The 26244-nt window shown below is 36.9% G+C and overlaps 2 protein-coding genes across 2 annotated transcripts; one reads left to right on the top strand and one right to left on the bottom strand.

Moving 5' to 3' along the window:
* Positions 1 to 6364: 6364 nt before the first annotated feature.
* On the bottom strand, positions 6365 to 12484 carry lg3h16orf87 (linkage group 3 C16orf87 homolog). The gene is made up of 4 exons (XM_048184713.1): positions 12208 to 12484; positions 11279 to 11372; positions 8440 to 8619; positions 6365 to 7091 (listed from the first exon to the last, which is right to left on the bottom strand). Exons 1-4 carry the CDS (start codon positions 12271 to 12273, stop codon positions 6973 to 6975), a joined length of 459 nt encoding a protein of 152 aa, XP_048040670.1. The 5' UTR covers positions 12274 to 12484; the 3' UTR covers positions 6365 to 6972.
* A 2260-nt stretch (positions 12485 to 14744) lies between these two features.
* gpt2 (glutamic pyruvate transaminase (alanine aminotransferase) 2) lies at positions 14745 to 25746 on the top strand. The gene is made up of 11 exons (XM_048184712.1): positions 14745 to 15310; positions 16919 to 17008; positions 19208 to 19316; positions 19568 to 19701; positions 19794 to 20037; positions 20717 to 20796; positions 21109 to 21245; positions 21698 to 21872; positions 22058 to 22213; positions 23101 to 23213; positions 23900 to 25746. The coding sequence occupies exons 1-11, from the start codon at positions 15005 to 15007 to the stop codon at positions 23997 to 23999; spliced, it is 1644 nt and encodes a 547-aa protein (XP_048040669.1). The 5' UTR covers positions 14745 to 15004; the 3' UTR covers positions 24000 to 25746.
* Positions 25747 to 26244: the final 498 nt, after the last annotated feature.

Raw genomic sequence — 26244 nt, 5'->3', positions numbered from 1 at the left:
GTGCTTAGATGCACAATTTGTTCAAAAATGCATTTTGAAAAAGTGGTGACTACCAAAATAGCATAAGCTATTACAGTTGAAACTACTAAAAAATGGTAGTTTGGTATTACCATTGCCAAATTCTGAAAGTCTCTAACGCTGTTGGAAGAGGAACCAAATTAAAGGAATTTCTCTCATCATTTACTCAACCTCATGCCGACCCAGATGTATATGACTTTCTTTCTTCAGGTAAACACAAACAAACATTTTTAGAAAAATAATCCATCTCTGTAAATTCAAATAATCTGAGTGTTTAGAACTGAAGTTGATGAATCAGTGTCTTCTGAAGAAAAACAATAGGTGTGTGTTTGAAAAATACTAATATTTTAAACTTTTCTTTTAACTTCACAACGCTCTAATGAACCCACAAATGACAGCTGGCCGAAAATGATGGTTTATACACTGTTGAAAGTCTTTGGGATGTGCTGGAGGAGACTTTACAGAGTGCTCACCTCTTGCATTGTCAATACAAGATCTTTACCAAAAATTGATGCACCTCTTGATGGAAATAACATCACAACATTTATTTCCATTGAGAAGTGCATCATTTTTTGGTCCAGATCTTGTACTGACAATGCAAGAGGTGAGCACTCTGTAAAGTCTACTCCAGCACATCCCAAAAACTTACAATGAGGTTAAGGTCAGTGCCAATTCATGTGTGAAAATGATTCTTCATGCTCCCTCCCAACAATTCTTTCCTAGTTTGAGCCTGATGAATCTTGACATTGTCATCATGGAATATGGCCATGATCTTAATACATGGTTGTTTAAGAAAAGAAAAGCTACACACTCCATCTTTAAGGGTTAAAAGAACTGTTGCCAAACATATAACATGCTAGAAACATAATAATCACTGTAATAATGCCTCATATATAAATGCCTCATGTATAAATGCCTCATTCATTCATTCAATAATGATCCATCCATAGACTCTTAAGTATTTGCCTATTAAAATCCAAACAGCAACTTTTTTGGGGCCGGGCAGTGTAGTTTATAAAGGGTAAAATATTACAATATTATAGTTTTTTTCTCTCAAACACTTATTGTTTCACTTCAGATGAAATTGATCCATCAACTGTGGTAATATGGATTTCTGTTGTGTTCAACTTCATTGTGTGGGTTTTAAAGCATTACATTTGGGGTTTCTGTACACTGGCATTATATGAACTCACAGAGATAGATTATTTTTCTAGAAATCTTTGTGTTTATCTCAAGAAAAAAAAGTCAAATACATCTGGGATGGCATGAGAGTGAACACAAGATGAGAGAATTTTCATTTTTGGGAGTATCTCTTTAAGTCATGATGATTTTAGAGCAGTAAAACTACTAATGGTTTTTAGCGGGAACAACTTAATATTTTGGTTACATGGTAAATATCAGTGTTAGTTAGAATTGCTAGTATCCATCATCTTGTGACTCAACTACAATATTCATGTTAAATAATGTTGGACATAAAACTTTTGATAGAGTTTCCAATTAAGAAAATTCAGTGTTCATCTCGTTGCTTTAAGCTTAAAGTTTTCTGCATTTCCAGTTCAACATTATACATTTCATACTAAATCTGCTTTAGAGCTAAAGCAATGGATTTCTGTAAATGTTGTATGAAACTTCAGTATACTATGCTCTAAATAGCTAGTGGAGGATTATGGTTTGGCTGCCATCTAGTGGTTCATAAAGAGGCTAACTGGGGGAGAAAAAAGACCAAATCATCCAAATGGCAGAAAAACAGACATTGAGCGATCTGATTTACAGTAAATGACATAAAGGCAGGGGTCTGTTTTATTCCACACCAGAGCATGTGGTTCACTCTGAGTTTCCATCAACAACCCAAATGGTTTTTCAATGCACACAAAACATCTGAACAAAATGATTCGAGAAAGAGGGTATCACGTCAATAACATTTCAAATAATACATGCACTAACAAACAGCAGAAGATATGTACTTCAGTACATTCATTGATGTTTTTTTTGTGGGCTTTTGTGTTTGGAGCCTGCATAACACTAATGTTAATCAATATGTCTTGCTTTCCCAAATTAAATGAACATTATGACCCTTTCAGTGGTTTTGAAAAGGTTTTCAGTGTGAAAAAAAATTCTGAGGCTTTGGCCTTGACAGTCTTTGGTATAAATATAGCAGCTTTTTATCACTGTCTGGTTCTCTTTTCATCAAGATTTTTGTGTTATGATCTAAGGCTTTGGCTATGCTTGATTAAACAGTTGTTTAAAGTCACCATGAAATCAAAATGGACAATTCTTACATTTTTATGGAAAATTGCAGTAAATATTGCAAGTAATTTATCTGTGCACTTTTCGTTTTTTTTTTTTTTTTTAATTCACCTGCCCTCCTAATCATATTTTCGCGAACATATTTTCCATTTGTGCTGGTAGATTACAGCAACACAATCCACATGCATACAAACGTCTGCTCTGGTCGCGTGTCAGGAAAACACATTGTGTTGTAGCACTGAGGTAACGAACACCAACGACATGTCTCTGAATGACAGCATACCGAGGCGAGAGAAGTGATACTTCCTCATGCAAAATAACGCAATTATAATCTTGCATACTCCAGCGCAGTGATTGGATTAAATGAGCTTTATGTCATGAATATATGTCGAGAATCGCTCGAAACGGTCTACATCTATGGCAAGCCGTTTTAACATTTAAAAGTTAAGTTCGACTATCCGGAATTAACGTTGTAGATATCACCGACGTCTTTCTGACTAGTCGTAATTACATTTTGGATAGTCGGAACTGTCATTCGAGATATCCGTAACGTAATTGTGACTAGTCGAAACGACAGATAGAGATATCTGCAATGCAGTTTTGACTAGGCAAAACTGAATTACAGATATCTGCAATGACGTCATTGAAAACGACATTCAACTCGTCACACATCTTAAATGACAATTGCAGATATCCGTAATTCAGTTTTGCCTAGGCAGAATGAAGGTTAAAGATATCTCAAACGTCATTATGACTAGTGATTATGGCATGGTGCCAATCAGTGCTAATTACCAGTTAACGGGTGCGATTTGAATGATTAGAACAACAACACGCTCTGCTCCCGCCTAAAAGTGCCGGCCTGATTTGCATAAAGATATCTGCAACGTCATTTCGCCTAGTCAAAACTCTAATTCGAGATATCTGCAATTACATTTTGACTAGGCGGAACGAAAGTTACAGATATCTCAAATTTCAGACATCTCTAATCAAAATTCATTTCAAGATATCCATAACTTGATAATAGATATCTACAGTTAAATTATGACTATCCCTAACTCCAGTTCGAGATATCTACAACGTCATTTTGACTAGTCGTAACTCCGGTTACAGATATCTACAACGTCATTTCGCCTAGTCAAAACTTAATTTGAGATATCTGAAAAGGAACATGTAGATATCTTGAATTGAGTTGAATTAAAGATATCTTGAACTGGAGTTGTGACTAGTCAGAATCAAATTGTAGATATCTCAAACTGGAATTACAGATATCTACAATCCAGTTACAGATATCCGTAATTCACATAGTGGATATCTGCAACTGAATTGTAGATATCTGTAATGATAAACCCCATACAAATGAATGGCAAAAGTGACGTCATTTGTCCTAGGAAGAATGTCTTTGTGGATATCTGAAATGACAATTACGGATAGGAAGAACGTAGTTGCGGACATCCGAAATGCTCTTTTCGACGAGGCAAAACTGAAATGCAGATATCCGCAACGCATATCCAGTCTAGCTGTTAAATATGGCGGGCCGTTTTAACATTTAACAGCTAGACTGGATATGCGTTGCAGATATCTCGAATTAGAGTTTTGACTAGGCAAAATGACGTTGCAGATATCTTTATGCAAATCAGGCCGGCACTTTTAGGCGGGAGCAGAGCGTGTTGTTGTTCTAATCGTTCAAATCGCACCCGTTAACTGGTAATTAGCACTGATTGGCACCATGCCATAATCACTAGTCATAATGACGTTTGAGATATCTTTAACCTTCATTCTGCCTAGGCAAAACTGAATTACGGATATCTGCAATTGTCATTTAAGATGTGTGACGAGTTGAATGTCGTTTTCAATGACGTCATTGCAGATATCTGTAATTCAGTTTTGCCTAGTCAAAACTGCATTGCAGATATCTCTATCTGTCGTTTCGACTAGTCACAATTACGTTACGGATATCTCGAATGACAGTTCCGACTATCCAAAATGTAATTACGACTAGTCAGAAAGACGTCGGTGATATCTACAACGTTAATTCCGGATAGTCGAACTTAACTTTTAAATGTTAAAACGGCTTGCCATAGTTAAATGTTAAAACGGCTTGCCATATACATCAGCATGTTCGACCATGCCCATACTCGGCCGAAAGTACACGATAACGTCAGATTTTGTGACGTTGCTCAGCTTTTCAAACCGGAAGACAGAAATCGCTCTGAAAAATGCAAAAATCACCATTTTTCACTTATGAATAACATTAATGAGTACCTTTAGTGTTTTCAATGATGTACAACCTATACATATCTGTTTACATCTAAAAAAAAAAAAAACTAAAATAAATTTCTCTCCCTCTTGCAAGAACATTTCTTCTCTGTTGACATATTCACAGGCACAAGGGCGGGACAATCTGTCACTCACGTGAAATCAATGATCCAATCAATTCCAATAAAAAAAAAGAAGCAAACTACAGCAAAAGTAAAGAAATATTGTGGGGAAATATTACATGAGTAAATTTCCAGCCACACAAATATTCATTTTCTGTAGATGGGATGCGATTATTCAACTTTTCCATTTCCTGTAACCTAAGATACAAAGGAAGGAATCTGTTTTATTCCTATCCTCCAGGAAAAGTGCCAGAGACTGTGATTCACACTGAGGATTTCCAATGGGAGCTTCAGCAAGTGCCAAACAATATCAGACCCTTGTCACCTCCACCACAGAGAGACGTCATCTGCCTTTGACCTTAAAACCATTCAGACCAAAAACACCAACTGTCCAGTGACTTATCACATCATCATGCCACTGAAACCCACAAAAGCAGATATAACAATTTCATCCATTAATTAATAATCACACAGGAAAAGAGTTATTCTCCACAAACTTGAAGTGAATGAATTGTTGGTTTTTGTATAGGTGATAGCTCAAGAACAAAAGCTTTAACAGCTGTCACACTAATCCTGACCGAAGGAGGCAACCAAATGCAAATGCAGCTACTCATGAAGTGGGAAACCCCTGGTGCAACTCAACAACTCATTGTTTATCTCTTGACCTCTTACTTTATTGGCCACACAGTTGTAGAGTTTCTGCTCAGTATTTGCATTTTTATTGTTACACCTCACTGTATAATCAGCGATTAGCAAATTTTATTGTACAGGTCATAATTTTACATGCAAAATAGGATACATTTTCAGGCTACTACGGCAGCACACACACTTCAGTAACAGATCTGCAACCTTGTTTTTCTTGTTCAACAGGCAATGTTAACCCTAGTTAATGTAAACATAAAACACTCAAAACGCCTTTGTGGAATTAATTCTTGAACATTTGGATGATTTTTATTTACTAAGAATGCTTCACACCTTGCAATCTTTTAACACGAGAAAAGACAGCATCTCTTCACAAGTAAATGTTGACTGTGAAATATTACTTGTAAAGAGCTGAAGCAGCATAACATTTTACCTTCACTGCACATTAACGGCTGAAGGAAGGTAGAATATATTGACTATAGAGGTGTACTGTACTGTTAAGTAGGCATGTTTTATATTGTGAATTATTCATTAATATGCCCTTTGAGAATCACAAAGGTTGCTATGGGCAAGTCAGTGACGGATGTAAAAAGTAATATAGAGCTGGTGATCCATCATTTCTGTGGAAACCACAGCACACAGGATTCTCTGAGGTGAGCTTGTTGCTTGGTGATGAAGCTTTGGAAAAAAAACTAGCTGCAGCAGCTGCTCTCCTAAGGAAGGTAACACAATCCTGATTGTGGAACTAGATAAATACAATATATGAAATAACATATTCTAGGCTCCTTGTAAATGATAATGTTACATAAATCATTATCATTTGAAACACGGGCATCCAAGGACAATCCTCATACATTTTATTCAACACATTTGAATCCGGTTCTTTGTTCATGGTGAAATATTTCCTGTAAAGAACTGAAACAAAACGGTTCAGTTTTGAGTAGAGCTTTAGAGAACAGCTGAAATATGAGCTCTCTTTGAGAGTTGCCATAGGCATTTTTCTTGCTCCAAATCCATCTTAAAGAGGGGCATGTGACGTGTGAGAAGGAATGGTTGCAATTAACTTCTCCTGAAAATAGTTTAAATGCAATTGATTTTAATATGTTCAAATACAGGGTGAATATTACACATGAATTTTGTTACCATTTGTCAAACAATAACAAAAGGGAAAATAAAACACACGCTTAAATTACGATGGTTGAGGCATAATAAATAACCATTAACCCGCCATTTCCTTGGGTTACTTGGGAAATAATATGGCTCACTGGCACCTAAATAAACAAATAATGGAATTGATCAGCTTACAAGTCATAATTTGCACATAAATTGTTCTTTTGGTGCACCCACTGTCCTCCAATAAACAGCTTAAAATTTTAAGAAACGACTGGTAGGAACACTGAATACATTCCATAAAATTGTCATTAAAATAGATAGAATCCTACACCGCTAATGATTACTACAGTTCTCATTCATGTGGAGGATAACAGTCATTTACCCCCTCATACACAGTGCGGGCGTCTGAAATCCACCAATACACGGCAGCACCACTGAGCTTTGGCCATACAGGCAGGGGTATAAGCTTCTTCGGGTCGGAGTTTCCCACCTGCTTTTACATAGACATATGGGATACCCGCACACCCACGCAGTAAGAGTCCTGAGATTCAGCTGCAATTGTTTCCAAAGCTTGTTACAGGATGAGTCTCTGGCCCAGAATTTTGCGGTTAATCTCAGCCAAGGCCACCGAGAACACAAAAGCCTTCTCATCGGAGAGGTTGGCATAAATATCAATCTCCTTTTCCTGTTTTTCTGTGAAAGAAAGAAAGAAAAAAAAAAAAGTCAACCATGACTGTATTGTCATCAAAAGGGAACTGTGCCAATTTAGTATAGGATACAAAGCAAAATTCAACTAACAAGGATCGAACTTAATACAAATGTAATTTATTTCACAACCAATTGAAAAACATAAGATTTGCAGAGAACCGAAAATCATAGATTTTCCATGGAAGAGCTGATAATGCATAGTTTCTTCTAACCCGGCAATGATTTATTTAGCAGAGAGTAAAAAAAGAGCCATGTGCGTAAATCATTAATCCACAATATGAAAGCCGTACACTTGGAAACAGTACAACGAACCACATGCCACCCTAATGGCTCCTGAATATTTCTTTTGTCTTAGTGACCATGGAGATATGGTCATCTGTTGTCATTTTAATAAACAAGCTTTATGTAAAACATACTTGGGTTGCTCAACAGAGGGTTTTATCGAATAGGAGACACTATTTGGTTTACAGCTAGGTGTGGCCGGGAGTTAAGACGGATGCAGTGGGATCAGTGGTGACACGCCAAAGAGAGGCATTTTTTCTCTAAATGCAAATGAAGATAAAGAGAAATCTAAAGGGGGAATGTGAAAACAGAGTGGGTCATTATGGGAGTGATCGTCAGTTTGGAGAGAGGGGTGGTAGGTAGGTCAGTATCTGGACCTCGAGGACACAAATAGCATCATCACATACTGCCAGTATTGTTGTTTACCTCCTCCTTTGACCAGATGTGAGTATATACGTCAAAATCTTTCAAAGAGTAGCCCAATATTTCAGCAACTTCTCTTAATGCTTAGGATATTTGAAATGCTCCTAAAATTATCCGCTTTAAGGTTTTGCTCAGTTACTGTTTGACACGACAGGCAAGAAGCATTTAAACTATGAGATGGAGGGGAAGAGCAGAACCCATTTTGTATGACTCAAAATGAGAAAATACAGACTCAAAATGGATAAAATGACAGGCATTGAAAATAAATGTCACATAGTGAAAAAGGCGTTCACAAAAGCAGGAAAGAGAACTGTAATCAAACATTATTCACAAGAACCCTTTACAGCACACTCACTGAGAATACTTTCATTTGGATTGTCAACAAAACACTTTACATAAGAGTATATATTCCAAGAATATATTTTCAACAAATATTCCGAGAAAAGTTTATGAGAAAAAAGGTTTAATATCAAGTTTATTATTATTGTAGGCAATTACGTTGAAATTATTTGACATCATTGTAAAAGACTAAATGGAAAAATAAGTCATAAAATATTGCATTATAATTTATAGTTACCATAAATCTACAATGCTTACTTTTTCCCCCAGACACGTGGGAGCACATTACCTTTTTCTTCCTCCTGCTTCTTCAGCCCAACAGTTTTCGGTCTGCCTCGTCCTCTGCGGATTGGATCTGACTGACTGTTGGAACGGGGCCGCCTCCTATTTTCCATATCACTGGTAGATGTTAAGTTTATCTTCTCTTTTCTGATTCTTTCTGTTCGTCTTCTCTTGGCATCCAATTTGTCTGAAACACAATCAAAAGGATAAATGATAAAACAATGGAGGTTGATACAGTCACATTATATACATACAAACTAGCCAAACCATTTAATAAACAGTTTTAACACAAACAGCAGCTCTCTCTTTTTTCACATGATGTTTAAACCCATCCCCCAACCATATTGACAGGATAAAAAGCCAAAAAGGGGGTCTGTCAGTTCACATGCAAATCAGCAAATGATGTAGAAAGCCACAGCCATATACAGAGCTATAATCAGAGAATTAAGAGCTCATTACTAAAAGAAAGTAGGCCTGTGTCTCTCTGAGGGAGTTTATTTATAGGGCTCTTTAGACTTCGAGTAAACGTCATTAGTAACAAGATCCTGGCAACCCTGTGTGAGGAGAGCTCATCTAAGTGTTGCTAATTTAAAAATGACACCAGAATTATAATAATAATAATAAATTGAAAGAGCAGATATACATAATTTGGCCAATTATATTTAATATTAATATTTATTATTTATATTTAAATAATTTGAAAAAGAAAAAAAAAATCCAGGGAAAGAGGATTTTTCTGTTTTTTTTTTTTCTTTCTAAAATTATTTTGGTCTTAATGTATATTAATGTGCAATGGTGCTGTGACTTTTCTGTCAGCATTTCCTTGATGTTTTCACTATTTTTCATCACCTTTTTTGCAAGCATAATAATTACAAAATTATTGCAAAATACTTTAGACAAAGTCACACCACAGGAAATTTCAGCTTTCTAAAAAAGCATGTATGTCACATGTATTTACAATAATCAAACAATTGAATGATTTAATAATCTTGGTGTAACTCAATTCTGTGAATCACTGAAACACAATCTGTCACCAACAGATATTTTAAAATATCTATATAATCAAGTATTTCCATGGCAGCCATTTTTGATTCTAAACACAGTGATAAGATCTGTTTCTGCTCCCTCCCTTTATAGGCCTGCTGTATGACTGCACATTAACTCAGGAATCCAGGCACTGTCAATCACCTGCATTAACAAGAAGAGCTCTGTTCTACAGCTAATTAACACAGCATAACTTCTACAGAACTGTGACACAATCACAAAGCTGCATCAAGTCTGTGAATATTATTGAGAAATATCTGGAAAGACTGTCTGAAAATGCTATAAAATAAGAATATTTTATACTCTAGTCTAGTCTATGGTATCTGTGGTCTCATAAACATATTCTTTCTTTTAATATTTCATCTGAATTACAATTCCCCTTACAAAAGGAGTAAACCAAGCAAGGACAGGCAGGGCAATCTAAATAAAGTCTGTCCTATTTCAAATCAAGCACATTATTCTTAGCAGAGTGAAGGGTGAGCCCTGCATGAATACTGCTGCTAAAATGGAAACCTAATGTTACAAGAGAAAAGACATTTCTCTTAGAAGAAACTATGACTACACCCTTCATTTAACATGATATAGTAGGACCTCGCACTCTTTACATATTTACAAATTAATTCCTTATGTGAATCGCAGAAAGCTCTCACATATTTGTACAGAAAAAATACATCACATCGCTGTAAAACATTCAAACAAAAGAACATTTGTGCAGAGCATTCCAGTCATAACTCAATATAACAATCACAGACTGAGTCTGCAAGGCCAAAAAACGCAATGCACAAGCCAGATGGGCTATGAACAATAAAAATCATAAAACTTCAGCACGCTTGAGATTTCTAGCTTATACAATACAATTATCATGACTTAAAACTTCATATTAGTGTTTGAATACCAGATCCGAAAATGAGAAAAATCAAAAGAATGCCAAAAAACAAACAAAAACATTTTAAACCACAGGATTAAGTTTACCAAATAGTGTTAAAATACCGCACATGTGGTCACATGCCCAAGCTCATCACAACCAAAGCTGGTCTCTTAACCCTTAAATTGCAAACTTTTTTCAACACGCTTCATTTTTCATCATCACAGCAAAAATCCCTTCTATTAAAATACCAACACACCTCCAATTTAACTTTAAGAAAGCCATTTTGTATACATAATCATCTTTGGGAGAATTTTTTTAAATGACCGTTGATGTATCATAAAAATTAGTCACTTGAAATATTGTGACTAGTTTCTAGATAAGACTGGGTGGGTGGGTGGAGTGAAGAGAGAGGCAGCAGGAACAAGCTTTTCAGACAGGAATTAGTTTGCCCTTCCCCCATCCCTCTTAACACTACTCACTCAAGCACACAGCCACCACTGCACCACTCATTTCGGTATTCTCAACGCATCCTGCTGACTGGAAACTTGCCTGCTATTCATTTCCATTCACTAGCCCAAAGTTCAACACATGCCAATAGTGTAATTTTTTTTTTTTTTTTTTTTTTTTTTTTTTAAATCTGCCTGACTCATGAGTATAGCCAGAAAACATGGGCAGATCTTAAAGAGATGAAATGAGTTGTTCATTGTCAGTGGTAGTGAAAACTTTGCTGATCAATATCTGGAATTACATTCCATTGTAATAGTTTTGAACATCCCTCCTGTAGCAGTCATTTTCCAGATCAATATTCACATCACATCTGGTTAAAGGCCACTTGATAAATAATTTAACTGTACATACTTTAGAATAACATAATATAGGAATGGATATATGGGGTTTTCATATGTAAAAAATACATAAAAGATGCACAATTTACCCATTACTGGAGACCTCTCATTTAATTTGGCATTGAGCAGCTTTCGGCTGATGAAGATGTAGCCACAAGTACAGGATTTACAAGCCACAGGAATCTGAGAAAAACAGAAAGAGAAAAAGAGATCAGTGTACGCAAGTACATATCGAAATTCATGTACAATGACTGAATAAATATTTCACAACACTGGAGGAAGAGCACTTCAATATTAAGCATTTACAGAGGGATAAATATGTTCTGCCTTTATATAGACAACATTGATGTGTCATTTGACTGAGGAGAACTGATACCGACTATAGTAAACAGGAAACAATAACCTGATAGTTTTCTGCTAAACTGATGTGCCAAAACACAATACACACAATACAGTCTAATGAAATGATCTGCAATGACGCGACTTCTGTTTGTTCAAGGGCAAAGTAAACATTGGTAATTCATCGTTTATGTCAAAATCTGCTTGAATATATATTATCGTATCACCTCATTATCATCTTTAGAAGTGGTTGAAGTCTTCACATAATATCATGTACATTTCTAAACAGTTAATCGCAGAGATTAGCCTTCTTTACGATATTTGACGAGGCGAACACAGACTGCATGAAACCTATGAAATTGCATTGTTTCAATCCAGAAAGCTGGAAATCATTTTACAGCCTTGCAAGTGTTCATCGCCAAATAATAAAAAAAAAAATAAATTCAGCGTCTAATTATGTGATAATATACGTAATATCAGTAATATCACTTGAATAAAATCGACAGAAATGTGAAAACCATAATTTACATCACGTAGCAACGCTGTTTGTATCTCACACACATCTAATGAATAACTTTGCCTCATTAAAGGACACACCATACTAAACATAACAATCCGGCGGCTGAAAACTTCAGCAAAAACACAAATATGTATTATTCTTTCTCAAACAACACCTCACCTGTTGGTCACATTCCGGGCATGATTTGGTGGCCATCTTCACTTTCTTCACTTTGTTTGTAGACATATTTATAACGAAGAGTTTCAATAATATCCCTTAACCTCGGCGGTCGTGCTACAAAACTTCCAGCTGCACAGAGAAGTGCAGCTGATCGGGTTCCCGGGAGCTTCAGACACACACTAGCCGTCCGATGAACCATCAATCGCATTATACAGCGCATGCGCACTGTAGAGGTTCGAGCGGTCCCTGGCTGGCGGCTCACGTGACCCACATCTAGCAATGGAAAGATTAGGCCATTTTTGACTGCACACTCTAAAGTTGAGTACTGCTCGTCACAAAAGCAACTTTAGGAGAGCGAACGGCATTAATAAATAGCCTATTCAAGATATTTCCAGATATGTCCTGATATTGCCTGCAGTACTCACGGAGCATGCGCACTACAGCGCGACAGTCACATGGGTGAAGAAGAACAATAAGTGCTGATGTAGGTGAAATAGATATGCTGCTTGAGGCACTGCCATCACATTTTAATATTATGACTTAATGAAAACAACTCTTCGATTTATATGCGACTATAACTATCAATATGAATGATCTGGTTAACAGTTTATAATACCCTCACATAAAACATTTTAATGAATAGCCTTTTTTTGTAATAACATGTATTATGTATGTTTGCAGCTGTAAATATTTGTGTGGAAGTGTGTGAGAGCATTAGATTGTATTTGTAAACTGTATTACTTTGTCCTATTCCAAAAACACTGTCCTGATATTGTTTAGCCTGTTCCCTCATATTGATTTGCAAGCTTGTTTGAGACACCAACCTTAATAATTTCCCAGTTGAACAGATTATGTAATTTGTACTTTATTGGATATTTCTGACAAACATCATCTTCATCTCACGTATTATAGTGAAGTTATTAGCATATATTTTCATATCAATCACATTTCTTACATGTTTTCTTTGTGTTCCAGTTAATGTTTTTGTCAACTCCTCTTAACCCCACCCCACCCACTGCTCTCTGACATCATGGGACACCATACTATAATTTACAAAATACAAAATACATTCAATCCATCATCAAAATACAATCAATCATTACTGAAAAAGTGTGCATGAAATAGAGAAGTATAAACAGGAAAATGTTTTGTTTACAATACAAGAAGTAGGAGAGAGATAAATACGTGAGATAATCATAGCGCTTATTTTTATTTTAAAAGCTAATTACTTAATGACACTAATCTTTAGTAACATGGAAAAATGTTTCCTCCCATTCTATGCAAATATGTCATTACAGCATCATTAAAGCATTTCCTTCATCACTTTTTTAGTCTTGTATATTATTTCCCCAAATACTTCCCCGATCATACACTGCTTGAAACACAAGAAATAACAACAGAAAAGTAGAATTCCTTCCCTGTCATTTAAAAAATGCTAAAGCCTGTCGAGTGCTTATGGAAACAGAAAGGAAAATCTCAAAAGAATGTTATGTGCGGCTCTGCAGACTTTGTGGTTGTTGGTTGCACTGTGGGAACCTCATGCCCTCTTCATATGTTAAACAAGGCATTGTTCAGCACAGCGCTGCTCTTTTAACCTCACACAAGATGACGTAGGCTACTGGTACATAGGGTGTTAATGACGTTTTCGATGCGACTGAAAGAGAATCTTGTTTGGGAACTAACTGGAATGTTTTCTTTTTGTTATGTTAAACATTTTACTGGCATGCCAGCTATTATAAGTGAAACCACTCTTTAATTTTACCAAATATTTGCCTTTATAAAAATTATAAAAACAGTGGTACCAGTGAGAGGTAGGTATTGTAAAAAAAAATGCAAACAAACAAATAAACAAACATTTTCTAGGCTGTTATCGAGATTGTACAGCCTTGCTTCCAGCAGATGGCAGCATTTCATTCAGATTACATTAATTGCAGTCTTCAAATACATTTTCACTTCTTCAGCGTTTGACTTTAATTTGTGGTAAACCCATGTTGCTTTAGCTTCTGCTCTCACACTTTTAATGTGATGAAATAGCTACAGAAGACACAAACAAGAAGATCATTTCGAAATCGTGTTCGTGTTTAATGACACTGGTCGCAATATTAGAAAGTCAGAGGTCGGTCGTATTTACTTTTTAAAAGGTTTTGCTACCAAACTATGGTCTACCAAAATGTTTGAAAAGATCGTTAAAAGGATAATTGAAAACAGAAATGTTAAAATGACCAGACACGTCACATGTCATCTGAAACGGCACCTTTTAACGTTGGTTTCAGACTCCCTTCTGTATGTGTGTGTGTGTGTGTGTGTGTGTTATTATTATTATTATTTTTTTTGCATATTTCTGTGTTCTGATGAAATTTTGGTCTGCTGTGACAGTCAGAAAGTCTCCTCCCCTCATACACACTCACCGGCTGCGCAAAATCATACAGCGCTGGGTATTGTAGTTTATTTTTGAGCACTAAATAGTGAGAGCGGATCAAGCACAGCAGCGTGAGAACTACAACCCCCATTGCGAGCAGAACATGAACGCAATGAATGGGAGCGCATAAAGATTGGCGGGTGGATGATCATAGTAGGCGATGAAGGTGGTTCTCTGAGCGTGATACAGTCAAATGCTTGATAATGCGGATCGGCCTTGTACAGAAGAAACATTTTCTGAAGTGATTTCGTGTCAATTTTAACCTTTAATTGACTTAACTGGCGGTCTGAACGACGGTTATAGAATCTTTTACATTTGCGTCTCTTCTCGCGCACCCTCGTTTCGAGCTTTTGAAAGGTTCACTCACTCTCTGCCGACATGTATCGCTTGCAGTTACTGGCAGCTCGGTCATTAATCGCCGGAGCTCTCGATCAGTGTACCCCCTTAACACTGACATCTCTTACCGGGGTGAGACACAAATCTCAAGGTCCGTCCGTGGAGAAGTACGGTCAGATGCGCTTCAGCACCGCAGAGGCTAAAGTGGCTGCTGGGCGTCTGGACGGAAAGATGCGGGAGAAGACACTGACCATGGACACACTGAACCCGCATGTGAAGGCTGTGGAGTACGCCGTGAGAGGACCCATCGTCATCAAAGCTGGAGAGATTGAGAGATGCTTGGAGGAGGTGAGAAAATGTTTAAATACCGATTTTACACTTTATGCTCCCAAGAACAGCTGTTGATTTATATGAGGCTCAAATAAATTTACTCAGCCTCATGTAAATCTTTTAAGTTGTCCTAAGAAGACAACTTTGATTAAATGTTTTGATCCACTTCAAATGTTGACTACTGTATGTATAATATATACTTAATTTAACTTAGTTAATCCCAATTTATCCCAGTTTGTTGCTTTTGGATAACCTGATAAAACAAACTAAAAAAAAGTTTTAAAAAAGTGAGCGAAATCTTTAATCTTGTACACAATTGTAACCGATGGCAAAATACAGTCAAAATTGCCCTGTTAGGCCCAAAAGAAAATTGCAATTAATAGTTTAACTTTTTTTAATTGTACCTTTTTTTTTTTTTTTTTTTTTTTTTTTTTTTTTTTTTTATCTGAATATAATTTGAGTAATATTAGTGTTTCTCTTTGGTCACAGATCTGATCTAAATCATTTATAATAGAGACTTTAATATTATATTAAATATGATTGTTGTTTGAATATTGTTTTTAACATTCTTGAATTTCTGGAGATTTGACACACAAATCTTTTTTCAAAGGAATAAACTGGAAACCGCTCTGGGATGCATTTCCCAAAAACATTGTAAGCCTAAGTAGATTGCCACGAATGATCTTTGCGATCATCTTAGCTCACAATGCTTTTGAGAAATGCTTTTGGTCACAAAGGTTACTGGTGGGATTAAATGTTCATTTTAGGGGGAAATTAACAACTAATTGAATAACTAAAATAATAAATATAAAAAAAAACTTGCTGTAAGATCACTTCTACACTAGTATTTGAATCCATCTGAATACACCCTTTCAGAGATGCAAAGGTAATGTACAAAATGACCCACCCTGCCTTGTAGTTGCTCATTTTGATTTTTTGCCTTTTCTTATTGTGTCCACAAGGGTTGCTTTGAATGGAACAGTGGATTCAGTCCACTTTCTGACCTTCTTGCAGTGCCGTTATCAAAGCAATACAACAAAGGTGTCTGATTGCTGTGAAGCTGACCATTCAGCAGTAATGTTATCTAACTCTCTTTACCATGATGTAGAAGTTTGTGTGAGGTATCATGCTCAGCAATGACAGATGAGCTCTTAGAAAGAGAGCTTTATTTATATCCCATGAACAGGTGTCTTCTGGACAAGGGCATGATGTGACCTTCATTGACAGTTTAACTTTTTTCCATGCCCTGGCTTAGCATGTGACTAGATGGTACAGAATGAGAACTACAGTGACGTAAAATCAATGACACCGAAAGTGACATAGGAAAATTATGATTTATGTCTGTAGAAGGTCAAAATATTGAGCCTGATTTCACAACATTACAGATTTCTACGAATGTAGCATAGCCTTTACACCTGCTTTTCGTGAACAAACCTATTTATGCGTGTCCAAACAAACATCTGCTTTCGCTGCAGTATTGGTAGACGTGAAAATTTGCCTACAGCTGTTTGGTGCATGTGAGGGCAGGTCTATTTGGTGTGTGCTTTGCAACATGGATTCTGGGCAAGGCTTGTGGCTTTTTACAAGCATTGTTCAAATAAAGGGGACCTTTTTTCTCTGTCATAGGGTGGTACAAAACCCTTCTCTGAGGTCATCAAAGCCAACATCGGTGATGCACATGCCATGGGACAGCAACCAATCACCTTCCTCAGACAGGTAACCACAAATACACACATTATTCTAGTCTTAAAGAGACAGTCTTCATCTCTAATGAAGTTGTTTTGGCATTAAATTAAGCAATTTGGGGTGTGAACTGTTGACTCAGACAAAATATTAACTGTCCAGTGATTCTAAAACTACTCCTCTCTACAACTTTGTGACTATTCAGCTCATTTAGTCTTTAGTCATTGGTATCTTAGGGTGCTTTCACACTGTTTGATTGCCTGGTCCGAACGCAAGTTTGATTGCTCTCCTCTCCCCCTGAGCCTTTAGTTTTGTTTTCAAAGCTATCTGTGGCGAACGTACTGCAAACACTAAAGAATGCGGGAGTCCGTTTCTGCTGAAGGTGAGCAGAAATGTGATGTACATTCTCTCTGCTTGCAGTGTGTCAGTCAGAGAACATGTACACAAAGGCACAGTTTTATCAAATCATTTGTCATCAAAAGTGGTTCACTTTTGCAATTTATTATGATTGTGTTCATATCAGCAGTGAACCATACTACTAGAGTTCACATGAACACCCTTTTTAGGCAGACCTTGGTACTGTTCGCAAGTACCAAATGAAAACCCAGGTGTGCGCCAGAAGTGAGAGTCTTAGACCTTTGTAGCATGAACGGGTTTATCCGGGTTAGCGAGGAGTCCGATTCCAGTGGCTTGAAAGAAAAGCAACTTTTGTTGACCACTCACAGTTTTGGAACATGCTGTACATTCCGGTGGAAGGCAGTCTCTTATTTTTGGCCTAGTTTAGTCAGAGTTGATTTAGCCTTTTCATTATGAGCAGAACAAAAGCTTGTGTGATGACCTGGAACTGCAGCTTGTGAAATGCATTTTTTGAGCCAACAGGACACCACTATTCAAGCTAGCATGATAGTCATATGCTGCGTCCAAATTCGCCTACTTATACTATGCCCTAAAAGTATGTCCTGAAGAAAAAGTACTTTTGAGTATGTAGCAGAATAGTAGTTTCGTGCATCCTGTCACCATTTAAAATTGCAGTCAAAATGAAATATAATGTGGATAACATAAATATATTTTCGTCAGGTTGGATACTGATTATTAATCACTCAAACCCCTTTATCTAAACCTCTCGGACTCACACATCTGCCATGTTTGTAGGTTTTAACACTTTTTGTTTGTGTCTGTAGTTCTAATCAAATCCTCATCCAATGGGTTGTGGGCAATATTAGCCTTTAGAGTGTGCACAGATCTGCACTTCAGATTCTAACCAGAAAAAGTAGACCATCTTTGTTTGGAATATTCAATTCAGCATACTACGATTTGACTACGACAATTATAATTTTGAATGCTATTTAGGATGGATAGTATGTGAATTGGGACATGGCAATAGTCTCTGGTCAGTGTGGTCATATGATTTTCAAACTAATGTCAACTTTAAAGAAAATGAAGCCAAAGGGAAGCAGCCTCTGACCTGTATGGGTTATTATGGCTTGGGAAACTTTGGGAGGGACTGGACTCCACCAGCCATCTGGCCTGGACTCTGTTATGCTTGAGAACAAAGTTACTGCTTAAATCTGATCCCCATTTAGTGTGCATATGACACACACACATTTTCCTATATACAAATTGAATATGAATAAATGAATAATCAGTGAAACGATATGCTTGCGACACAATATATATTGAAATATTGCCAGAATCAGAATGGAAATCCCATTCAATCAACTGCAATCAATTGTTTTCAGTATTTCATTATCATTGATTGCAAATAGACTCTATGCATCTCCTCTGCATTTAGGCTCAGTGGCCACTGCAACATCTAGTGCAACACGCTGCATGGAAATTGTGAGAATTAAATCTTAAAGAATTGTCCCACTCTATATATATATATATATATATATATATATATATATATATATATATATATATATATATATATATATATATATAATATAATATATATATATATATAATATAATATAATATAATATAATATAATATATATACACACACATACACATACACACACACACACACACACACACACACACACACACACACACACACACACACACACACAATACGTTGGCAGTAGGTGTACAGAGAGACCACTGATCTGTATTTGCTCTTAAACCTGAACACAATACATTTAATTAAAAGTGGCAATATAACATCATGCAACTCTTTGACTACAGACAAATAACAGAGTGTTTTATCTGTATTTGTTCTTTTGTGCAGGTGGTGGCTCTCTGCACATTCCCTGAGCTGATGGACAGCCCCAGTTTCCCAGAGGATGCGAAATGGAGAGCACGACATATCCTGCAGGGCTGCGGGGGACACAGTCTCGGTGTGTGCATTTGTTCCTCTAAGGTTAAGACCGTGACATTGAATCAAATACTCTTTTTTAGATAAATATAAAACTCTGCGTACAGCATGGCTCTGTAGTGATTGGAAGGCATCCATGTTGCCTTATTATTGCAGATCATGCAGTTCTCAGGAAGCTGGGGAACAATAGACCTGTATTGCAACACTGCTCTATTCAATGTTGTTTTTGCTGTAGCAAGTGCTACAGTGCTAACGCATGTGTTTCTGTTGTAGGGTCATATAGTGCAAGCCAGGGTGTAGAGTACATCCGCAAACACATTGCCACATACATAGAGCAGAGAGATGAAGGAGTTCCTTCAAACTGGGAAAACATTTTCCTCACCTCTGGAGCTAGTGATGGCATTATGGTAAACAATTGTATATTTACAATTAATCAGAGACTTGACCTACACTGCTTACTTGACATGCATTACTGACAAACCCAAACATTGTTTTTAAGACTATTCTGCGGTTGCTGGTGTCTGGGAAAGACTCTTCTCGGACCGGTGTAATGATCCCCATTCCTCAGTATCCGCTTTACTCCGCTGCAATCTCAGAGATGGATGCAGTACAGGTCAACTACTACTTGGATGAGGATAACTGCTGGGCCCTGGACATCAATGAACTTTACAGATCCTATCAGGCTGCCAAACAGCACTGCCAGCCCAGAGTCATTTGCATCATTAACCCTGGCAATCCTACGGGTAGGTAAATTGTAAAGCTATTCTTGTGTGCTAGGAAACATAATGCCCTTGTGGTTGTTTGGATCCAATAGCATGTGCCCTGGAAAGAAGAGCATGTCCTTTTTACCCTGTGTTGTTTTTCCAGTCATGATCCCTCGTGATTGGGGATGATGCTTTTGAGATCTAATATTACATACATATGATTTTAGGCAGTAAGTCTTCTGAAGCTGATCACTTTGTGTGAGGAACAGAAACAAATTTAAGCAGTAATTGGCTCGACATACGGAATATAGAATCTCTAGAATATAGAATATTCTGTGTAGAAGATACGTTTTGTGATTTGCTCCAGCTTGCGCTATTCTGTCTCTGGAGTGATGACTGTGGTATTTCATGTTATGCTAATCAAAACCACGTGTTTAGCTCCAATGGAAAACATATTTACATTATCTGATACACACCCTTTTTTCCTATATACACTGTGCCATTCCCTGTATAGGAAATAGTAAACTAATGACCAATTTACTGATTTCACACTCAGCTTTAGCACCTCTTTAAACAAAATCTGATGAGACTCTGCATTAAAATATGCCACATTAAGATGCTTCATTCTAGGTTTGATGTTGATGCAAATTATATTTAGGTGAACAATCCCTTTAAATTCTGTCATTCCCCTTTCTTCATCTCACTTTACCCTTTACAGGTCAGGTCCAGAGTAAAAAATGCATTGAAGAAGTCTTGCACTTTGCTTATGAGGAGAATCTCTTTGTTATGTCAGATGAGGTAATCACAATCTGTGTTCTATAATATAATAGAATAGAATAGAATAGAATTATATAATTGATATAATAATAATATATCAATATTTTAAATTGCAATAGTTTCACAATATTACTGTTTTTACTGTGTTTTTGATCAAATACTGTCTGAGTATGTGACTTTAAAAAAAAAAAAAAATCCTACCAACCGCAAAGGTTTGAACATTAGTGTACATTTAAGCGTCAAGCTACTTGGAAAGTATGTGTGTCTGTTTCTACATGTTTGACTTCCACATGACCACGTGTTCTCCGTGTTGGTGTGTGCTGTTGCTGGCAGGTGTATCAGGAAAATGTGTATGCTCCTGACTGTCAGTTCCACTCCTTCAAGAAGGTGCTATATGAGATGGGTCCTGAGTACTTCAACAATGTGGAGCTTGCCTCCTTCCATTCCACTTCCAAAGGCTACACAGGAGAGTGAGTATCCCTATCCTTGAACCTCTGCAGGGGTCAGCATGTGCCTTAACTCGAGATGGCCTTCTTAAGATTAGCTTTCACTGACCCTTCACACACTTTCACATGACATAACCTTAGTATCCTGAAACATATTTAGACATCGTCTGGTTTTGTAATTTGTGTTTTTAAATAGATGTGATGTGGACACCACCAGTGTCAAGGTATTGGTATTTGTAAGAACAGCTTGAACTGGTAGAGTTTTAAAGGCAGTCCAGTGACTTGGTCTGAGGAATTGTTGCATTTAATGTAATATTTGTTGAAACTCATTCTTCTAACTGAGATTGGTTGTTTAAAACCAAGTTAAAAGTTCTTCATGTAAAATCTGGCCTGACTGGAATTAAATGACAATGAATGTGGCAGCCTTGTCCTTCAGTTCAGAGAACTTATGTGACCATGTCCATATCCTTCCACAGGTGTGGCTTCAGGGGTGGATATATGGAGGTGATCAACATGGATCCTGAGGTCAAGGCCCAGCTGGTGAAGCTTTTATCAGTTCGACTGTGCCCCCCCCTGGCTGGCCAGGCTGCAATGGATGTCATCGTCAATCCTCCACAACCAGACGAGCCCTCGTTCAGACAGTTCTACCAGGTCAGTCATGTAGTCTAGTGTCTGGTGAAGTTAAGCGTATTGTGTGCTGACACTGACAGTAACTTTGTTGTTTTAAGTATGTAAACATGTGAAGTTACGCATCAGTAACCAGTTAGAATTTTTCTAAAGAATTTTTTAGGTTTGGTTTTGACTGGGTATGATGGTGTTCATCTGATCTCTTTCAGGAGAAATCGTCAGTGCTGGGTGCTTTAGCAGAAAAAGCTAAGCTAACTGAGCAGATCCTGAATTCAGTTCCAGGAATCAAGTGTAATCCCGTCCAGGGGGCCATGTACGCCTTCCCTCGCATCTTTATCCCTCCTAAGGCAGTGGAGGAAGCCAAGGCAAGTGCTCCTACTTCAGCAGAACTTGAGCTCTCTGGTGGAGTATTATTGCTTTTGGAATCGTGATCTTAGGTGTCCGCTTGTTTCCATGGCACTCCACATTAGCGCTGCACAATTTGGAGTAAAAATCTAATTGCTATTTTATTTTATTGATATTTAAAATGTGTGAAAATAAACAATACCAGGTTTGTTTTGCTTGTTTGCACTCCTGCACTTCTGTACACTGGAGAAAAACATATTGATTATATGTTTTCCTCAAAGTTCTTTAGAGAGTTTTATTTATATAAAGTATTATTTTTCCTATTTTTACCCAGAATAGGATGGAGTGAGCATTACTTGGCGCTAAACACATTTGTTTCATATTGGACGCCGGAGGGCACCCTTTACCAGATATTCCTCGCAGAATTAATATAACGCTTGTCGTTCCAGGAAATCCCTTGATTTCATAATCGCACTAAGCCAAATTGCGATTACGTTTAATTTCAAATAATCGTGTAGCCCTACTCTGTTGTTCGCATTGTTCAAACTCTGAAAACCTCTTTCATCACCATTAGAATGGTGATCCATGTGTTATCTGATTTGGAAGGGTGTAACTAGTTTTACTAGTCCAGCATAGTCTGCCCAGTAATCTTTCTTGAATGGATAACTAAATCCATCTGTATAATGTTGTTTAAGAGCTCTATAAATGTTAGCCACACTTCATGCAGAATGGTAGTATGCTTTAGAAAACTTTTGTTACAGAATTATGCTTGTTTCCACTTGAGAATCTACTCTTCTACTCTGTAACTCAACTTGAATTACTTCAGAAAAGTCATAAAAAAAGGTCTGAGCTGCCAGCTGTCACTGAAGGAGTGCATGTGTAAAATCTGACTGATTTGGTTCGGCAGGCTCTAGGAATGCAGCCTGACATGCTGTACTGCCTGAGGTTGCTGGAGGAGATGGGGATCTGTGTTGTTCCTGGTAGTGGCTTTGGGCAGAAAGATGGAACTTATCATTTCAGGTAAACTTGCTTTTCAACAGATTCAAACATTTTATCTGATATCAGGTGATTTCTTTACATGACCCCCTGGAAGTACACCATTTGAAATTTGCCATTTTTGATCATGGGCACTCAGTGCATCTGTGTTGTTGTTGTTTATTTTCACCTGAGCTGAAAATGTCATTTGAGTATTCAGTCTGGCACCACAGGAAAGAGATTGATATAACTTTCATAACCCTAACATAACTCTACACTAGCAATGATCCTGAGTAGTGACAGACGGCAAACAGAAGAACATAAGTTGATTTCAAGTTTTCAAAAAACATTCACTGTTAAAGCATCTACTGTAATGTGTTAAAACATTAGTTTCTAGCAAAAAAAATAAATAATTGAATTTGCTGTTGCCTTTCTATGTATCAGGTATCACTGCAATTTGAATGTAAATCAGTCACCATTCAGATTTTACACTAACATGTCATGTTCTGTTATGTTACTTTAACTTTGGTTTTTAAACCAGAAGAATGAAATTGCTCTATTAAAAAAAATCTCTTTCTCCCTAATATTCAAAATAGTGTTGTGATATTGTTTTCTTTGTCAAGTTACAGGCACCTGTGCTTTAATAATTTATATGCCAGTAACACAGTTTTACCTGTTTGCATTTTTTTTTTTTTTTTTTTTTTAATTTGGTCTGTTTGTCTTTGTTTCAGAATGACAATCTTGCCATCCAGAGAGAAGCTAAAGGTACTTCTTGGCAAAGTGCGAGATTTCCACATCAGTTTCCTGAAAGAGTATTCTACTGTGGAGTAGCTACAGACATGAGATGTGTCCTGATTAGGAAAACATAAACTGGCGAGCTCCAGCACTACTTAACACACTAACTACACGTTTAAACTGTAAAGGTAGTGTTAAGTAATTTAATGAAGTTTTACAAAAAATTCAGCCTTGTTTACCAATACAAAAATGGTTTCCAGATGAGTTTTGGGGAACTATTAGCAGTTTAGTCAGACATGTAACACTGTTTGAATGTTTTCACAGTCCATGAGACAAGATCGGATACAGCAACATTATCAATCATTTTTCCCTCTGTTAATTTGCTTTTAATTAATCAATTCTGCAGCAGGGTGTGTGGTTAATATACCCCCTATCATGCATGAGTTTGAGATCCAATTACAAATCTTATTTATTAACAACTTTCCAAACCAGCAACTGAATTGTTCAGTTGAAATTCTTTTGTAGCGCCTTATTTGAACTACTCAAAACTATTTTGCCTGATGAAAATTAAGCCATTTCGCTTTGGTTTGGGGGAAAGGGTGGATTGTGATGTGACAACACTGAAGGTACATTATTCACGATATGGTTCTGGAAAGTTTACAAGGAGGGACTCTTGATGTTTGTGTTGTCCTCATCCTTAGTTGCACTCATTGCCATGCAATGTACATAAACTTTTTTTTTTTTAACAACATTACAAGCTTGGTCACAAGTTAAGCTTCTGTGGAGGATTGTGACTAAGCTGAAAACATGGACTGATGGGAGCATGTGTGGATAAAGTGCTGGCTTGTAATTGTTTACTGATGTATTTTATTTCCTCTTTTTGCATTGCAAGTTATTTTAAACTATTAAACAAAATCCTGTACCATGATGCTGTTCATCAAATTTCTCAACTCAGACTTTGATCATGAGTTCATGAATAACTACATAGCATGTACGCATGAAATTGCGACATCGGTAGCGAACAGCCAATCGCATGCCTTGAAACGGTGAGACTGCAATTCACTTCTCCTGAGAGAAGTGAATAACACTGACTCTCTTCTGCTGAATATTGAGATTATGAAACGTGAAGAATTTAAACAGTTGTCCTCAAACGGGGAAACTAAAATAAAACTTCTGTTTATATCAGTGCATGTGAAACAAGTTTAAAATCTTTAATATGGAGCAAGAGAAACTGGGTGAGTGACTTTGTTGCGTTAGAGATGTCACTGCTCACAGCTGATTGGTCCAGTTTTCAGTTTGAGGTCTCTTATGCAGAACAAAACCTGCTGTTGAGTGCAAGTTACTATGGTGATGAACACCGGAAAAAGCTAACCTACTTACATGCTACATTAAACCCACAAACAGTTGGCACTAACTAATCTTAAACTTACTTCACAAGACAGGTGAATCTGCTTCATGGTACAGGCCTCAGGTCATTCAGATAGTTTGTTGTATTATCTAAGATCAGCCATTAGGAGATATTTGTGCCAAATCTATTAGTTGAAATTCTCTCTCTCTGACATCTCATCTATCATATCAAAGCCATTAACACTGAATGAATATTGTTAATGCACTCTTGCATTTCTTTGAACTTATCACTTCATGTGAGGTGCCTTTACTCATGCCTGTAAACTTTTAATGAAATGAGTTTCCCTACATGCATTAATAGCTTGTAATATTGAATTTTTAAAATGGCTTGTTTGTTTCTTATGTATTTTTTGTTTACATATTTTTGGAAATTGGCCCAACGTTAATATTGTACATAGTATTTTCAACTGAATATTAAAGTTACGGAGACTGTTAATCACTTTAGTCTGTTTGTCTCATTTACCACTGCTTTCAAATGTCAGTTCTCTCAGTCAGAACACAAGAACATACAAAAAAAGTACCAGTTGAACAACATTCCCATGTAAATTAGCAGCTGTTGCAGAAGTCGAGATGGTCCTCACTGCAGAACATGAGATCTAGGGGGCAGGGTTTGATCTAGATCCAACTCCTCCCACTTTACATATCCCTTAAAGGATTAGTTCACTTTCAAATTACATTTTCCTGATAATTTACTCACCCCCATGTCATCCAATATGTCCATGTCCTTCTTTCTTCAGTCAAAAAGAAATTAAGGTTTTTGATGAGAACATTCCAGGATTGTTCTCCATATAATGCACTTCAATGGCCTCCAGACGGTTGAAGGTCAAAATTACAGTTTCAGTGCAGCTTCAAAGGGCTTTAAACGATACCAGATGAGGAATAAGGGTCTTATCTAGCGAAACCATCGCTCATTTTCTTTAAAAAAAAAATATAT

The sequence above is a fragment of the Megalobrama amblycephala genome, linkage group LG3, assembly GCF_018812025.1.
Source record: "Megalobrama amblycephala isolate DHTTF-2021 linkage group LG3, ASM1881202v1, whole genome shotgun sequence".
NCBI lineage: Eukaryota > Metazoa > Chordata > Actinopteri > Cypriniformes > Xenocyprididae > Megalobrama > Megalobrama amblycephala.
This window is presented reverse-complemented; position numbering and strand designations above follow the sequence as displayed.

Excerpts from the sequence above, each read along its gene's own strand:
- lg3h16orf87 (XM_048184713.1), bottom strand. The coding sequence starts at position 12,273 with ATGTCTACAAACAAAGTGAAGAAAGTGAAGATGGCCACCAAATCATGC. Across the intron at positions 11,373-12,207 it reads GCCCGGAATGTGACCAACAG|ATTCCTGTGGCTTGTAAATC; the intron begins GTGAGGTGTTGT and ends TGTTTTTCTCAG. Across the intron at positions 8,620-11,278 it reads TGAGAGGTCTCCAGTAATGG|ACAAATTGGATGCCAAGAGA; the intron begins GTAAATTGTGCA and ends ATTGTGTTTCAG.
- gpt2 (XM_048184712.1), top strand. The coding sequence starts at position 15,005 with ATGTATCGCTTGCAGTTACTGGCAGCTCGGTCATTAATCGCCGGAGCT. Across the intron at positions 21,873-22,057 it reads CGTTCAGACAGTTCTACCAG|GAGAAATCGTCAGTGCTGGG; the intron begins GTCAGTCATGTA and ends GATCTCTTTCAG. Across the intron at positions 23,214-23,899 it reads GATGGAACTTATCATTTCAG|AATGACAATCTTGCCATCCA; the intron begins GTAAACTTGCTT and ends TCTTTGTTTCAG.